Source organism: Coffea arabica, chromosome 2e, assembly GCF_036785885.1.
Source record: "Coffea arabica cultivar ET-39 chromosome 2e, Coffea Arabica ET-39 HiFi, whole genome shotgun sequence".
Lineage (NCBI taxonomy): Eukaryota > Viridiplantae > Streptophyta > Magnoliopsida > Gentianales > Rubiaceae > Coffea > Coffea arabica.
Genome location: NC_092313.1, coordinates 39,452,952 through 39,468,441, shown reverse-complemented (window position 1 = coordinate 39,468,441; position 15,490 = coordinate 39,452,952). Strand labels below are relative to the sequence as shown.

General features: G+C 29.9%; 1 protein-coding gene across 2 annotated transcripts; it reads left to right on the top strand.

Moving 5' to 3' along the window:
• Positions 1 to 10,308: 10,308 nt before the first annotated feature.
• LOC113729446 (annexin-like protein RJ4) lies at positions 10,309 to 15,156 on the top strand. 2 transcript variants are annotated; one of them, XM_072080515.1, is made up of 7 exons: positions 10,309 to 10,549; positions 10,672 to 10,810; positions 11,293 to 11,438; positions 12,187 to 12,408; positions 13,286 to 13,498; positions 13,595 to 13,684; positions 14,805 to 15,156. In XM_072080515.1, the coding sequence occupies exons 2-7, from the start codon at positions 10,738 to 10,740 to the stop codon at positions 15,003 to 15,005; spliced, it is 945 nt and encodes a 314-aa protein (XP_071936616.1). In that variant the 5' UTR covers positions 10,309 to 10,549; positions 10,672 to 10,737; the 3' UTR covers positions 15,006 to 15,156. The 2 variants fall into 2 exon arrangements, with proteins under 2 accessions (XP_071936616.1, XP_027109542.1); XM_027253741.2 differs by lacking the exon at positions 10,309 to 10,549 and having other exon boundaries at positions 10,584 to 10,810.
• The last annotated feature ends 334 nt before the right edge of the window (positions 15,157 to 15,490 follow it).

Below are 15,490 nucleotides of genomic sequence, written 5' to 3'. Positions count from 1 at the left end.
AATTAATTTTTGATACCTTTTAAACCTTCACCCAAAAATATGCAATTAAAAACTCAAAACAAAAATTTTCGTTGAAATGGAATTTCTATTGGGAAGGATGAAAGAGAGAAGAAAGAGAAAAAGAAATAAAAGAAAGGAAATCAATTTCATCTTATGATATTTTCTTGAGAATAAAATGAGAAACTAGAAAAGAAAGAGAAAAATCCAAAATTAAAAGAATTGAAAGGCTAAAAAAATTTTATTTTAGGAAAGTGATTTGAATATTTTTTTAATCATTTAAGGAGAAGATAGATCTCTGCAATTCCTCTTTTTTAATTTCAATCATTAAGGTGAAGATTTTTGTGGGAAAGAGGAAGAATTAAATAAAGAAGAAAGAGAAAAAGAAATAAAAGAAAGGAAAACAAGGTAAATGAAAAGTCAAAATAATGCAAGGGCAATTTTGTCCTAAAGGGGGTTAAGTGAGCAAAATTAAAGGTCAGGGGATAAACTGAGAAATTGGGTATTCTTTAAGGGGATAAAATGTGATTAACCCTTTTTCTTGGAATCGGGCCGGTGCTGTTGAGTTTCGTGTGATTTGGTCCGATTAGCATACTATGGAAAAAATAATGTGAATGAATAAAATACTTTCCATACAACACTATAATACAGTTATAGGTCACAAATCTAAATATGTACAACTATCGCTTTGAATTACACAAAAACCAATAGCACGGGCACCAGACCAGTTACTTTTGGCCTCATTTGGGGAGGCTGGATTTGGTAAGAATAGTGATGGTAATGGTTAAGCTTTGGCAACCCCCCCCCCCCCCCCCCCCCCTTCTCTCTCTGTTGAGATTTTAGTCATTGCTAGGGTTGAACAAACCATGTGGGGAAGGTCTGGCTACGGTCCGAATGATCCATTGCTTTGAGCTCTTTTTTTTCTTTTTTTTTTTTGAAGAAAATTATGTTTAGGCACTCAATATTCTTATTCCAGCAGTAGTAAATGAATTCTTCAAACATTCCTTTTCTTATTATTGGAACATTTAAGTTTATTATTTGTTCCTATAGTGACACTTTGCAAAGTAAGATTTTTTTAAACTAATTTTCTATACACATACAATGTATACATTATTATCATTAGATGCATGATATTTAGTCAAAATTTGAATTTGAAATTCAAATTTTGTACATATGTAATATCTAATCGTAATATATAGTTTATACACTGTCTCTACATATAAGATTAACTCTTTTTTTTATCCTTTTTTTTGTGTCATGTAATCTTTTGGGGTACTGAATGCACTCAAATTTCTACTGTTCAATTAGCTGTCATGTGCTTTTAATTTCATAAATTGCACAAACTAATTAATTTTTTCATGTCCCGGTAGTCTTAATGCTCAACTAATTAAAAAGTATCGAAGCATTTTTGGTATGTGAACACAAAGTCATACAGTAAAAGTTTTTAACTCATAAACCATACATTCAATACCGCTTCTTAAAAGAAAAATCATGGACAGCCAAAGAGTTTAATGTATATGCAGGAGCGGTGAAAAGGATAACAATTTATTCAAAAACAATTTATTACAATATATTATGTAACTTTCTTCTTATTTCTAACTGAAAGTAGGACTAATTCTGAATATATTCATCTTAGCCTTCCTTAGTAAACAACACTAAGATAACAGGCATGTGACTGGGACACCTTTCTTTGTCAATGACATTTTTTTTCTTGATTTTTTGACAACATTAAACTGACTATAATACACCTTATTTTGATTGCATTCATAACCACTAACTTAAACATGTTTTATATATTATCTTATATTATCTATGTCAGCCATCCAACAAGTCAGAAATTAATTAGCAGTATTAAATTCCAAGGATTAGAGTATCCTATACATATAAAACAAAAGGAGTTTGTAGGTGAACGTTGGAAAATTTTCATCTGCCATCTTTGGAGATAATTTAGGCAGAAAAAAATAAATACAAGTGATTAACCCAAATGTACAACATTGTATTGTGTAATTGAGTACGGTTTGACTAGTGTGTCCTCCCATGTGTAATTGGTTTGTATTTCACATGATTATCAAATTTTCAAGTGCTGTTTAAACCACTTATAAGTATTTGACTATTTGTAGTGGTCTTCATCTTCTTCTATAATTGCTGGGAAATTTTTATAGGTATAATAAGAGAGGGTGTTAATGCTGAAGATGATTGGTTCCGATTCATATTTTCAATCCGTTACAAGTATAATTGCAGTGTTTTTCAACTTCCTGACAATAATAGAGGCTTTTTATATTGAAGATTGTTGTTTCAAGTGCTTGTCCTTGATATTTTGTTGTGCGTGTTTAGACAGATATGCTCATTTGCTTTCTCTCTTTCTGCAAATTTGGATGCTTAGCTGATACAATAAAAACTGAGTTTTCTACTGCAATATTTTCTCAATAGTTATCATATGGATATGGAAATTTCATTATGGAATACATGATGCATACCTATGAACATTAATAGGAATCTTCCTACATTTTCTCACTATATTTCCAAATTTTGATGTTTGTGGCTATCGGGGGTCAAACTATGAGCAAAGATTATTTGTAGACTACAATTTCATGATCAAAGTAGGATTTAAATTTGACATTATGATTTACATGTTAATTGTTGATTCGATATGGCCATGATTGTGTTATAATGGTATAGTAACAAAGGCAATGATGTCTTTGCTATAGTTATTATTTATAATGGTATGATGTGATTATCTACTATAATCCTATTTCTTTTGCTTATAAATTTATTTTCCTTTATAAGTTTGTTGATTTGATCAATTTACTATAATTTCATGCGCTTCAACCGATTCAATTAAATCTATTACCATTCAATTCTAATTTTACTATCTTTTTTAATGAACTTATTTGCATAAATATTTTATCACACAGGTTAAAACTCCAACACTTAACTTGGCTTCCCCCTAGTATTATCTTATATTAAATTAATTACCATATTAAACAAATTTTACAAGTACCTTTGTTTATTTGCCCAAGGATGAGTATATTACATTGATTAACCAACTCCCTGTTCCATTAAGATTGCCACGAATGTATGCACATGACTGGTGATTTTGTTTCTCATCACATACAAGATAAATACGTGTTAATCTTTGGCTGTTTGCTTTTGGGAATTACAAATCTATTATTTCTCTTTTGGTTGCGTAATCCTTGGTTTTCACGCAGTGTTTCACAAATACCTAGTCAAATCGAGCTTTAGCTTTGTTAGTATCATGGTTTATTATTTATTTACTGTACTAATCATTCTTAAGATCAATTAAACAATAAATTCTCTCTTGTACTATTATTGAAGATGATAAGAAGTAAACCCTTCTTGTAACAAGTCAGAATTGTCGGACGATTGTATGCCTGTAAGGCTGTAACCAATGAAGTTCATATTAGGGGATGATATTGGTATTTGAAATCAAGCAATTCACGGGCAACAAATGTCCATTAATATACCACATTTCTTCGTCGTAACTATCGTTCATAGTAGCGAGATGCTGACATGTAACGATCATACACATAGGCTTTGTGTTTTTTTTTTAATGGACTATGTTTGATTGTTCAATTCAACATTTAATGCAAAAAATAGAATATTTTAATTAATTAAGTGATTCTAAATTGTTGAAACAAAACTAACTCAAAAAGATAAGTGAGAAGTCATTTACTTATCACTTAATGCAAAACATGCTTAAATGATATGATTTTAATACTTAACAATTCAATAATTTAATAAATTAAAAAATTTTAGATTTTAAATTACAGATTTCAGTTTTATCAAACACACTCATAGTCCATATGTCTTACTATCAATATCTTCTAGTTCCATCTTTTTTTTTTCTTTTTGTTCTTTGTGCTGCAATATGGAATTGAATACTTTCCACAAATGTATTACTCGGAAGAACATCTATGTCTTAGCAAGTAGTAAAGTTATAGACACTATAAACCTTTACTATTGACAATTGTAAATACTTCTCAACCATTGGTCGTAGTTGAATATGTTTAAAGTACTCGTTTAATCTCTCACATCAAACATAATATTTATTCCAAATATTATCAAATTGTAAATACATCAAATACAATTGTAAATACTTCTCAACCATTGGCTTTGTTTGGGTATCAAATTTTTTCAAATAATATTTCGCTTGCATCATAAATACATTTCCCAACTCACTTTTTTATATTTTCAACCACCTTTTCATCTCACATACATCACATCACAAAAATTATTACAGTAATTATTCCAAATAATATTTCAAATAATACTCCATCCAAACAAATTATTTTTTCCCTTTCCATAAATTTTAGACATTGTTATCTCTATGGGTTAATTAGTTACTTATGTAGTGATAAAATTTAATAATTTAAATTTAAATTTCACGTGCATGTTTATAATTCTTAATATCACAACGTCCAATGCAATTCTTAAGTATATTACCGCTCACAGAGGTTATGCCACAGTGCCACGCAAAATGGTTTCCTATTGTACCTGTTCAGTCTTTTCTTGTATTAATTGTATTAAGAAGGAAAAGAATAAAAAGAAAATATACAGATCTGTCTCTAGAGATCGATGCAATACAGTGCCAAAATTTTGATCAAAAACTTTTTGCAATGTCTTTAAAGAAACTGCATAAAACTTTTAATACAATATTTATAGTGACAGTATGTTTAAAATGTAGCTTTTGACCTGCCACATTGGATCATGTTGCTTACCTTTATCATTTCACTAGTTTTTAACCCATTTCTTGAACGGGATAGATTAAAAGATTTCATAAATTTGAAAATCATAAATTTTATTATATGTAAAAAAATACCCTATTAATAGATTTTTTTTCTTTTTTTGTAAATGAAAGAACTTGAACCAAGATCTTTTACTTACAACCTTTCCCACTTTACCATTGAACCCAATCCTTTTCCCACTATTAATAGATTTGATGCTTCATATTTACGTATAAAAAAGTTCTTCAATCCCGATGATTTTCATGCAATTCATAACAATTCATGGCGAGTATATACCTATAAACAATTCATAATAAGAGCTTAACGCAAGATGTAATCGTGAATATAGACTCATAAACAATTCATAGTGAGTATATACCTACAAACAATTCATATAAAATAAAAAGGAGTGGAGTAAGAAGAAGAAATTAGTGTGGAAAATAACACTAAAGCTTGAAAAGTGGATATTCAAAAAAGTCTGTGAATACCGCACACCCTTCTAACCCTCAATTGCTAGGCACATGATTTAAATTCTAAATCTAGTAGTGTGAATAAGGCTGCACACAAGTTGAACCGCTTGCGAGTAGTCCGAATTAAAACTCGACTCGAGTTCGGTTAACATTGAATTCGAGTCGACCTCAAGCTGACCAAGTCAAATTCAAATTAAAAAATACTCAATTCGTTAGTTTGCAAGTTAGCTCGATTATATATATATATATATATATATATATATATATATGTTTATTTATTTATTATTTTTATAGTAAAATTACATATATATCCATAATATTTTATTATTTGTTAAGAAAAATTATTAATTTATTCATTTTTTAAAAAATAAAATAATTAATTTCTACTTTTTCAAGCTCGAGTTCGAGCTTTATATTGAGAGCTCGTCGAGTTCGAGTTTGATAAAATTAAGTCGAGACTCGACTCAATTAAGCCAAAGTTTGACTCGACTTGACTCATTTGCAGCCCTAAGTGCGAAAAACTTTAAGAGTTCTCCCCTAATTATTGGGGTGATCTAGTGGTCTACAAATATGCTCCTTGAAAATGAGAAAACAAAAAAGGAATTAGTGCTAATTTAACACACAAAAACACTACTAACAAACTGCAAAATTAAACTTGTCAAATTTTTGTGTAAAAACAATTAAATAGAAGAACATACCTGTACGTGTAGTAGTGATTGATATTGAAAAAAAAAAGTAGAGTTATAAATGGGGAAGAAAGATTACTAGTAGTGATTGGTATTGAAAAAAGCAAAATTGTAATGGGGGGAAGAAAGATATATATACATGGACACCAATACCGTTTGAGTAATGTAATAAAATTATAAGAGATTGAATAACATCAAAGATTCACTGTTCCTAAATTTTGTAAGTAACGTACATGATAAAACCTAATTGTACATGCAAAAAAAAAGGAAACATTAGTGGTACTTTATTCTTTTTAGGCATTGATTGACTTCAAAAAAAAGTAGGTTCAAATACTACACCTAAAATGTGACCAATTAAATTGTTAAAAAATAATTGGATGTTTAAAAAAGTATGATTGACTCTTGTTAACAAATATAAAATACCTAAAAACTGACCAGTTAAATAGTGTGAAATGTGACCACATAAAAGAGAGAGATTAGGTACGTATGGCAAAAAACATTATGTAATAACAATAAGGACTAACAAATTGCGGAAATTAAACAGAGTAAGAAAGAAAATTAAGGATATTAAAACAGGTGATTGATTATTTTTAACAAAAATACTACAACTTAAAACGTGAAAAAATTTGGGTGTTAACAAAAATAAAATAATTCAAGCCTAATCAAATAAATAAAGACAATATGTACATACGGCAGAAATATAGGGTGTGCACTTGTCAAAAAATTAGGATGGCCAACTTAGTAGGGATGGAGCAGATAGGTATATGAAAAAATCCCTCTTACTAAATATTAACCCGCATGTCTAAATTTTTTGCTAAATCCTATCGGGTAACCCTGCGAATTTTAAGTTTCCTTACCAAACCCTCCCATTTTAAGTTTGGATTTCTCATTGTGTACCCTTTACCTGCTAACTAAATAATTCAAGAAACGAGAATTAGTTTATATCAAATCAAAATCAATAAACATTATGTTAAATCAATACACTATGTTGAATTTTTAAACTTGGGTAGAGCTATAGAGAAATTCAACATTTTATGAAGAGTAAACTAACGGTCTTCGAAAAAAAAAATATTCAAACAACTATCTAGCATTTTCCAACAGAGTTATACATAAAACATGATAAATAATAGTTTACAACAGAAACATATGTACCAACTCAATATAAACTAAATAGAATAAGTAGATTTTGTAGAGGCATTAATTCTTCAACACATACATACACATTGATTGTCTAATCGGATCAACCATCGGATCGAATACCTTAGGGTACCGGTTTTACCCTATCTGATGCCATTCCTTCAACTCAAACCTACCAAAACTGTAACTGAACAGCATTTTATTATATATAGTGTTTACCCATTTAATATTTTATGCTAGTATCAATTTCCCCGGTAACATTATTTTTTGGTTACTTTTTCTCCAAGACTAATGGTCAAACTTAATAGAGTTTGTTAATTCTAGTGTAAAAACATATTTAGCCCTTAAAATTATTATCACTTTACCCTCATAAACTATAACCTTATTATCAATTTACCCCTAAAGTTGTTTTTTAAACCAATTTAGCAAGTTAAAAAAACTTTAGAAGAAAGTGCCATCCTCTTTGTATAACAAAAATAATGCAAAATCTAGAGTGGCTCTTTTCCTTTTTAGTATTAAGAAAAAGGTTAAAATATTAATCTCTTTCTTCTTGACAATCTTATTAATACTGAGAAAAAATAGAAAGATGGTTGGGGGGGAGGGGAGGGAAGGGGTGAGAGAGAGCTCAGTTCTTTTTTTAAAAAAATATAAATAAGAAAGAATTCAATATTTTTATTATTTTAAAATTATTTTACTTTTCTGTTTACCACCCAATTCTAATTCTAATCCTAATGAGTTAAAATAATACGACAATATTAGATTCTTCCTTATTTTCTTTCTTTGCAAAATCTAATTTTCTATCTACTTCTTTCCTATCTTTTTTTCTTTTCCTAGTATTAATAAGTGTGAAAAATATTTTGAGAAAATCCTTTTATTTTTTATGTTTTTGGAACTCTTAGAGTGAAATAAAAAGGAAGTATAACCATTCCAATGTTTTACTTTTAATGATATATAAATAAGGGTAAATCCACTAAATTTTTTTTGAACATACTAGTTAGATTAACGATGAGGTAAAACATCTAGAAAATAATGTTAGGGAGTAAAGAGATTGTATCACTACAATTTAAAGGGATAAAGTGATAATAACTGTTTTATATATATATATATATACACACATGTGTGTGTTACACACATGTATATGATTGGCATCACATTACCAGAAGAACTTTGTATTTTCTTTAGCACAAATAGAGTTTGTTTTCTCTTCGGTTTTCTTTTTTTGCTCAAGAAAATTTTTTCTCATTTTTATGTATTTTTTTGTTTTTTGTCCTTGTAAGTAGAGACATAGATTTGATCTCTAATTTTAGCAAGATGTTGGTGATTCTTATGACTTCCCTGTTAAATTTGAATAGGCCATACTTGTTCAATTTTGTACTTTTAAATTCCGCTAGGAAATTTTTTTTTCCCGCTAGGAAATATTTCAATTCTTTTACCCATGCAATTTTGTACTTTCAAAATCCACTAATAAATATTTCAATTCTTTTACCCAACCAACTACCATTATCCGACAGCATAAGTATCTATTACTATCGCTACAATAATGTGCTTGATAGTTATTGTTGCTAAATTTCGTTGCATTACATTTACAATCCCTACATAATTTTTTCTTGGTTTTTAACCTTTTAATCATCATAATATTGATTTTGTTAATGAATTATCAACTTCATAATACAACAAAAAGGCAATTTTTGAATTGAAAATATATTCTCTCTGCCTAAATGGATTTGTAAGCTTAATTTTTCTTCTAGGGGTTGAACACATTACAAGAAAATCGAATTAGGGGAAGTCAGTTAAATTTTTAGAAGTTTAGTGGTTCTAAATGATAAACATCAAGGGAGGTTTTTTAAATTATCACCTTTCTATTTTCTAAAGGTGTTAGGAAAAGTGAATCTTAAAAGGTTTCAATAGTCAATCAAAAGATAACATTAAAAAAAAAAATCTTTAATGCGTGCTTCAAGATTATATTTGATCAGGCAAAAGATAATTTTGAAAAAAAAAAAAAACTAGTTAGTACTTATACACGCAATGCTCACAAATTTAACTAATTTCAGTTATATCATCGCTTTTTTTTAGTTAATGAATTTGAAACATTTATTAGACAAACCCGTTTGAAAAGCAAGGATAACATACGTAAGCAACCACGAATAGACAATACGTCCTATTACCATTGGTTCTAGAATTTGTAAAAATCTGATGAAAGTGAAATATTTAGGAAAAGTACCTCGCACTAGGTAATATCCCTATATTTAGGAAAAGAGTTTATGTTTGCATGCACCACTTTTGAAGAAAAATGAAATAAAAGGGAAAGAGGGGGAAATCAAAATTATTATCTATGTTTGGATAGAAAAATTATTTTAAATAGTATTTTACTTGTAACATAAACATAATTTCAAATCAACTTTTTTATCTTTCTAATTATCTTTTTATCTCACATATATCATATTTCAAATAGTGTTACAGTAACTATTTCAAACAATATTTCAAATAATTTTCCATATAGTCAAATGAAATCCCACGAGAGAAAAATGATGTACCTTATCTTTGGATTTTAAAACAATTTCTTTAGCACGGTTATGAGACAAACAAAAATAAACAAAATATCTGCTTATAATACGTGTCATGGTATGTATCATAGTGATCTTGCATGTTAGACAACTGGCAAACTTTCAGCAAAGAGACTCTTTCAACAGATTTGGGTCCTCTCGATTTTTTCCTATTTGTCCATTTACGATATGTCAAATCTCAAATTTTAAAAATATGATCCGAGCATATTATTAGCCTTTTCTTGATGAATAGATCATTTTACTAAAGATCAACATAATTGGAAATTATTTTAAGGTTTGATCCATATCTAAGATTTGGGGGGAAGGTAATAAACGTTTCTGAAATCGTGAGAAAATCTCAAATTATATATCGCATAGAGAAACATTTTTCTTTATATATATATATATGTATATATTGCATACGTTAGAGATCCAATCTCAAATCTTACCATATGACTAAGCACAATCTACTTATAGAAAAATGTTATTTGCACTCCATTTTTTGTTATTTACACTCTCATCACTTATTTTATTATATATTCTAACAAATGAAAACAATATAATTAAAACTGTAGTGAAAATATGATTAACAAAAATACAAATACAAATAACATTTTCCTTTTACTTATATATATATATATATATATATATATATATATATATATATATATATATATATATATATATATATATATATACACGCATCCCATCATCTGTGGGGCAATTTGCAATGTTGTTAAGTTATAACACATGGTTTCACCATTGTGGTGTAATTGTAGTCTTCTCATATCTTAAAAGAAAGCAATTTATCAATTTTTTTCTATTTTTCTTAAAGTAGTTTTATATTGTTATTAGGTAAACAGACACCACTAAGTCAAAAATCAATTTCCAACCCTTGCCAGTCTGATTCCACGTAGCCAGAGAGGTTAACCAAAAACGTTTCAATTAGTCTCATTAAAGTACAAAATCAGGTAGATACATGCTTTCTGGCAACCCTTTAATTACTATTAAATTAATTAACTGATGTGCCAATTGGCGTTACTTTCAACGTTTAATGTTTGTGGATTGTAACGCATTACTTCTATAAATTCAGGCTCATTGCAATAGAGCAACACGACAATCTTCTTCACACACAGACACACACTAGACTTTTGCAACTATGGCAACCCTCATTTTCCCTGAGCACCCTTCTCCTGTTGCAGATGCTGAAGCTCTTAAGAAGGCTTTTCAAGGTAACCATGAGAAAATTGACCAGTAACTTTTTTTCTTTAATCTTTAAATTATGTGTTTTTTTTTCAAGACAGTGAAATATCCAAATTTCTTTTCTTAACTTATAGTATAAGTTCTTAATGAAATCAAGTACCATTTTTTCTTGTGTTGAATATTTTCTTATTTGACTTAATGAAATTATTTAGTAGTAATTTTTGCTTTTTCAAATGTCTAATATATGTAGTGATTTTTTCAGATCTTGAAAATTGAATTAAAAGCCAATTTTTTTTCTTAACTTATATAAGTTCTTAATGAAATCAAGGACCATTTTTCAGTCCATTGAAAAATTTTCTTACTTGATTAAAATACATTGTCTTCTCGCTTTTTGGTTAAAGTAGGTATTAAAATAATTATTTCATAACTGTAGCTTTTGCGATTCCTTCTTCTATATTATAAAAAAGACCTTTTAAATAAATATGTGTTTTTTTTTGGCAAAATTCTTTAGGATGGGGAACAAATGAGAAGGCAATAATATCAATACTGGGCCACCGGAATGCTGTTCAGAGGAAGTTGATCAGAAAAGCATACGAGGATATGTATGCTGAAGATCTTGTCAAGCGTCTTGAATCGGAACTGTCCGGCGACTTTGAGGTTCTGATTTCAACTAATCTACCACCCTTCTTTTATTCATTTATTTATTTATTCTTTTTCGGTTGGTGACCATTTGATTTCTTTATCATTTTTTAAAATTATTGTTTCCCAATTCTTTTTGATGATTTCCTCTTGCCACAACAAAAAAAAAAGGATTAATCCGGGACCCTCAATAGAAAATAGTTTTACCAGGGTATAAGATGATAAGACCATTGGCCCACTCTATAGCTTCAGACTTTTTGTTGGTCTAGATTAGAGGGTCAAAGGTAGGACTGAGCCGGGCAAGTCCGAACGTAGCCTAATTGGCCCGAAACAATTAGGGCCTAGCTTTTATATTATTGGGTTGGGACTTGGGATGAGTTCGAGCCTTGAAATAATGCCTGATTAAGTTATGAGCTGAGCTTGAGTTCAATAAAACTAAATCATATTAGAGCCCGACCCGACTAATCAAGTACAAAAGTACTTGTTTTTTAATTCATAATGATGTATATTATTTAATAATTAATATATTATAACGTACATAATTTATAATTCATATATAATGATAAAATAAAATAATATTATATGCATATCATGTATACAATTATGGATTAATTGTGAGCTTGAGCCGAGGCCTAAATTAGGCCTTGGTGCAAAAACTTGTAATGCAATATCACCACGGAATCTTCCGATGGTCGGCATTTTCTTTTTTTGTCTTTTCAAAAAAAAAAAAAAATCAATAATCATCATATGGTCGAATTTAATGTAGAAAGTTATCTATCGATGGATATTGGATCCAGAGGAGAGGGATGCAGTCTTGCTAAATGTGGCAATTAAGCATAAACCGTCTCCTGATTACCGAGTTATTGTTGAATTTTCTACCATTTACAACCCTGAGGAGTTCTTGGCTGTAAAGCGTGCTTATCAGCACCGCTTCAAGCATTCATTGGAAGAAGACATAGCTCAACATACCACTGGTGATTTGCGCAAGGTTTGTCAGTTAATTTTCAACCTAAATTAATCTTAAATTCCTATCAAAAGTCTTGTTTGGACTATTCAGCCTTAAATTGTTATTAGTAAAAGTTTGATATTCGAAGTTTGGATCCACGTTCAGTTCTTAATCTAGGATGAGGGTGGACAATTGCCATCCCTCAAGATTGAATAATTTTCAAATTAGACTTGCTAAATTTCTAATTTTATGAATTTGCCTCTTAAATTTTTGTAATTCTCCTTCCCTTTTTGCTATGCTTCCCTAAAAATTTTTTCTACCAACTCTTCGGTAAGTGTGCAAAAGGCATTTGAAGGTGGGAAAGTCTCAAAAACCTAGAATTTAGATGTAGTAAGTTTAACACATAATTTGCTTTAGACAACAAAAATGCTATAATCTACTTTCTATTTTGGCTTCTTATATCTCAATCTAAATTTAAGATATACATAGATGATAATAGTGGTCATTAAATCCAGTAACTACAGGTCATGACTCGACCATTGCATGAAATTATATCTTTTTAAAAGACTTAAATTCATATCAAGACAAAGCTTATTCATCTGAATTGGTAGTCTTACATAGACACTTCTTCTATGATATCGTTTTCCAAATATTAGGCGTCAATTGAGGATTAATCTTTCTCATACTTAAAACACGTTAAAATTCTACGATGCAAAGTAATGAGGACGCATGCAACAACTACAGAACTGAAGAAAAGACTAATCCATTTGTTAATCCAACATTGCTCGTAGGCTAATTGGTCCAAGCTAATGAGGTAATCAAAGCGAAAGGGCTTGCGGCAAATGAGTTTTACTACCTGTATATGGCAATTGAATTTGCGTTTGATGCTTTTTTGGGGTTGTCTTGGTGTTTGTTACAGCTTTTGGTTGGTTTGGCAAGTCCATACAAGTATGCTGGTGGTGAGATGGACGTGAAATTAGCGAAGTCCGAGGCTGATAAGCTTCAAGATTTGGTCAAAGATAAGGCTCTGAATCATGAAGAAGTCATTAGAATCATAACTACCAGAAGCAATGCTCAGATTGTGGCAGCTCTAAACCACTACAAGGATAGCCATGGCACTGCAATCACCAAGGTGAAGTGAATAGCCCTTTAGCCTTTTGAACTTGTCTAATGAATTATGTAGATTAAGAAGAATGATTGTCATTATTTGTTTTGTGAATAATTGCAGCATTTGAAGGATGATCCAGCTAATGACTACTTAGCTGCGTTGCTTACAGCCATTCGATCCATTAATAATCCGCAGAAGCACTATGAGAAGGTGATATTTTAAATTTAGAATCCTGAACTAGTTGCATACCATATAATATCAACCAATAGAGATTCACTCTGGAGCTTAGATAAAAAAAACAAAGGGGAAATGGGAGGACATTTGGATTTGTTTTGCAAACGAGTATTCAAAACGTTAAATTAATGTGATGACAAGAATTAAAATCTTGGGAAAATGAAATTCTGGGATTTATGAGTCTAGGGTCTTAGAATGTGATATTTTGAATACTAATTTCACTCAAAAAAATTAATTGAAAATCTAAAGAGTTATATGTGAATTAATGTGATCATATTTCTCCATGAACGACACACAAATTGAGTAAGTGAGATGAAGTTTTGTTGGTTAATCCTCAGTGTCCGAGGATAAGTAGAATTTCTTTTCTTTTTTTTTTATTTAGGTGAAATCAATAGATTTGTTTTCTTCTTTAGAGGTGATGGGCCCAAGAAGGAATGGGCTGTGAAAAAGAATTAAATTCGTTGTCAAACTCATTTAACAAAATAAATTGTGAGACAGTTACATCATTTTCCCCCATTTGAGTATGCTGGGGCTCTCTCAAAAGAAATAGTAATTGGGCTAATTAACGAAAGGAGAATCTGGATTTAAAAAAAAATAATATTTTCCTTGGACCTCTTTGGAAATATGACTAGGTGACAATAAACGTTTTCTAGATTGTAAATTTTGTTTATCAGTGATCAGTAAAATAAAATATGATTTTAATCTAATTATTTTGTTATGGACATATTGACTTAGGACTTAATTTAATAGCGAAAGTATCTAAAATAAAATATGACTTTAATCTAATTATTTTGTTATGGACATATTGACTTAGGACTTAATTTAATAGCAAAAGTATCTAAATTTGTTTGTTATGTTCTCAAATTTGACGAAAATTAATGGCAAATGTAAACATTTAAGTCATTCATTATTATCAATCTATAAAGGATTCATGATCATCAATCTATAAAAGGAGAAAGAATTATCATTAGCCATATTCTTTCCTTCTTGCTTCTTTTTTCTTATATATATAGTGTTACAAGAAACAAATATCTTTATGCAAGGATTCTACAAATTTAGTTTCTTAGGCATAATAGCTCAATTTTGTGCTCTATAGGTACTCCGTATTGCGCTAAACAAGCCGGGGACTGATGAGGATGCAATCACCCGAGTTATTGTTACAAGGGCTGAAAAAGACTTGAATGATATCAAGGACATTTATTATAAGCGTAACAGCGTGGCTCTTGATCATGCAATTTCCAATGAAACCTCCAGCCATTACAAAGCTTTCCTTTTGGCTTTGTTGGGGAAGGATTAGAAATAGAACCCTATTTTTAGCATATTGGCTTTTAAACTTTTGAGTGTGGATGGAGTTTGGTACTGAAAATTGTTATGGATCTTTGTTTTAATTAATGACTTCTTCTATTTTCCGTTTGAATATATTAAGATTGGAGACTTTTGATTGCTTCTCTAAATGGCTTCAAACTATAGTTAATTAAGGTAGGAACCTTGTCAATGGACTCGGTAGATGAATTATTGGTTCAATTGGTGGTAAGTGATTGAATTGATGCGTCAATAGAATAACATTTTTACAATTTATGTCCCATTGTGATTTAGGATTCCTTCATAATAATTCTTTTATTGTTTAAACTTAGCCACTTAACTCCTTGAGGCTTCGTAAACTGAAAAAATAGACGGAAATCGACTTTACTGATGGCTAGTGATTGAGATGCGCGTCAAAAGTGCGTTTGGGCTTAGATTTTCCAACAAGGATTCTAATATTTCGCAAAAATTACCCTGACC

Bases quoted from the DNA above. Each gene is read 5' to 3' on its own strand.
- LOC113729446 (XM_072080515.1), top strand. From the start codon at position 10,738: ATGGCAACCCTCATTTTCCCTGAGCACCCTTCTCCTGTTGCAGATGCT. The intron at 10,811-11,292 runs GTAACCATGAGA...AAAATTCTTTAG, and splicing joins TCTTAAGAAGGCTTTTCAAG to GATGGGGAACAAATGAGAAG. The intron at 12,409-13,285 runs GTTTGTCAGTTA...TGTTTGTTACAG, and splicing joins CCACTGGTGATTTGCGCAAG to CTTTTGGTTGGTTTGGCAAG.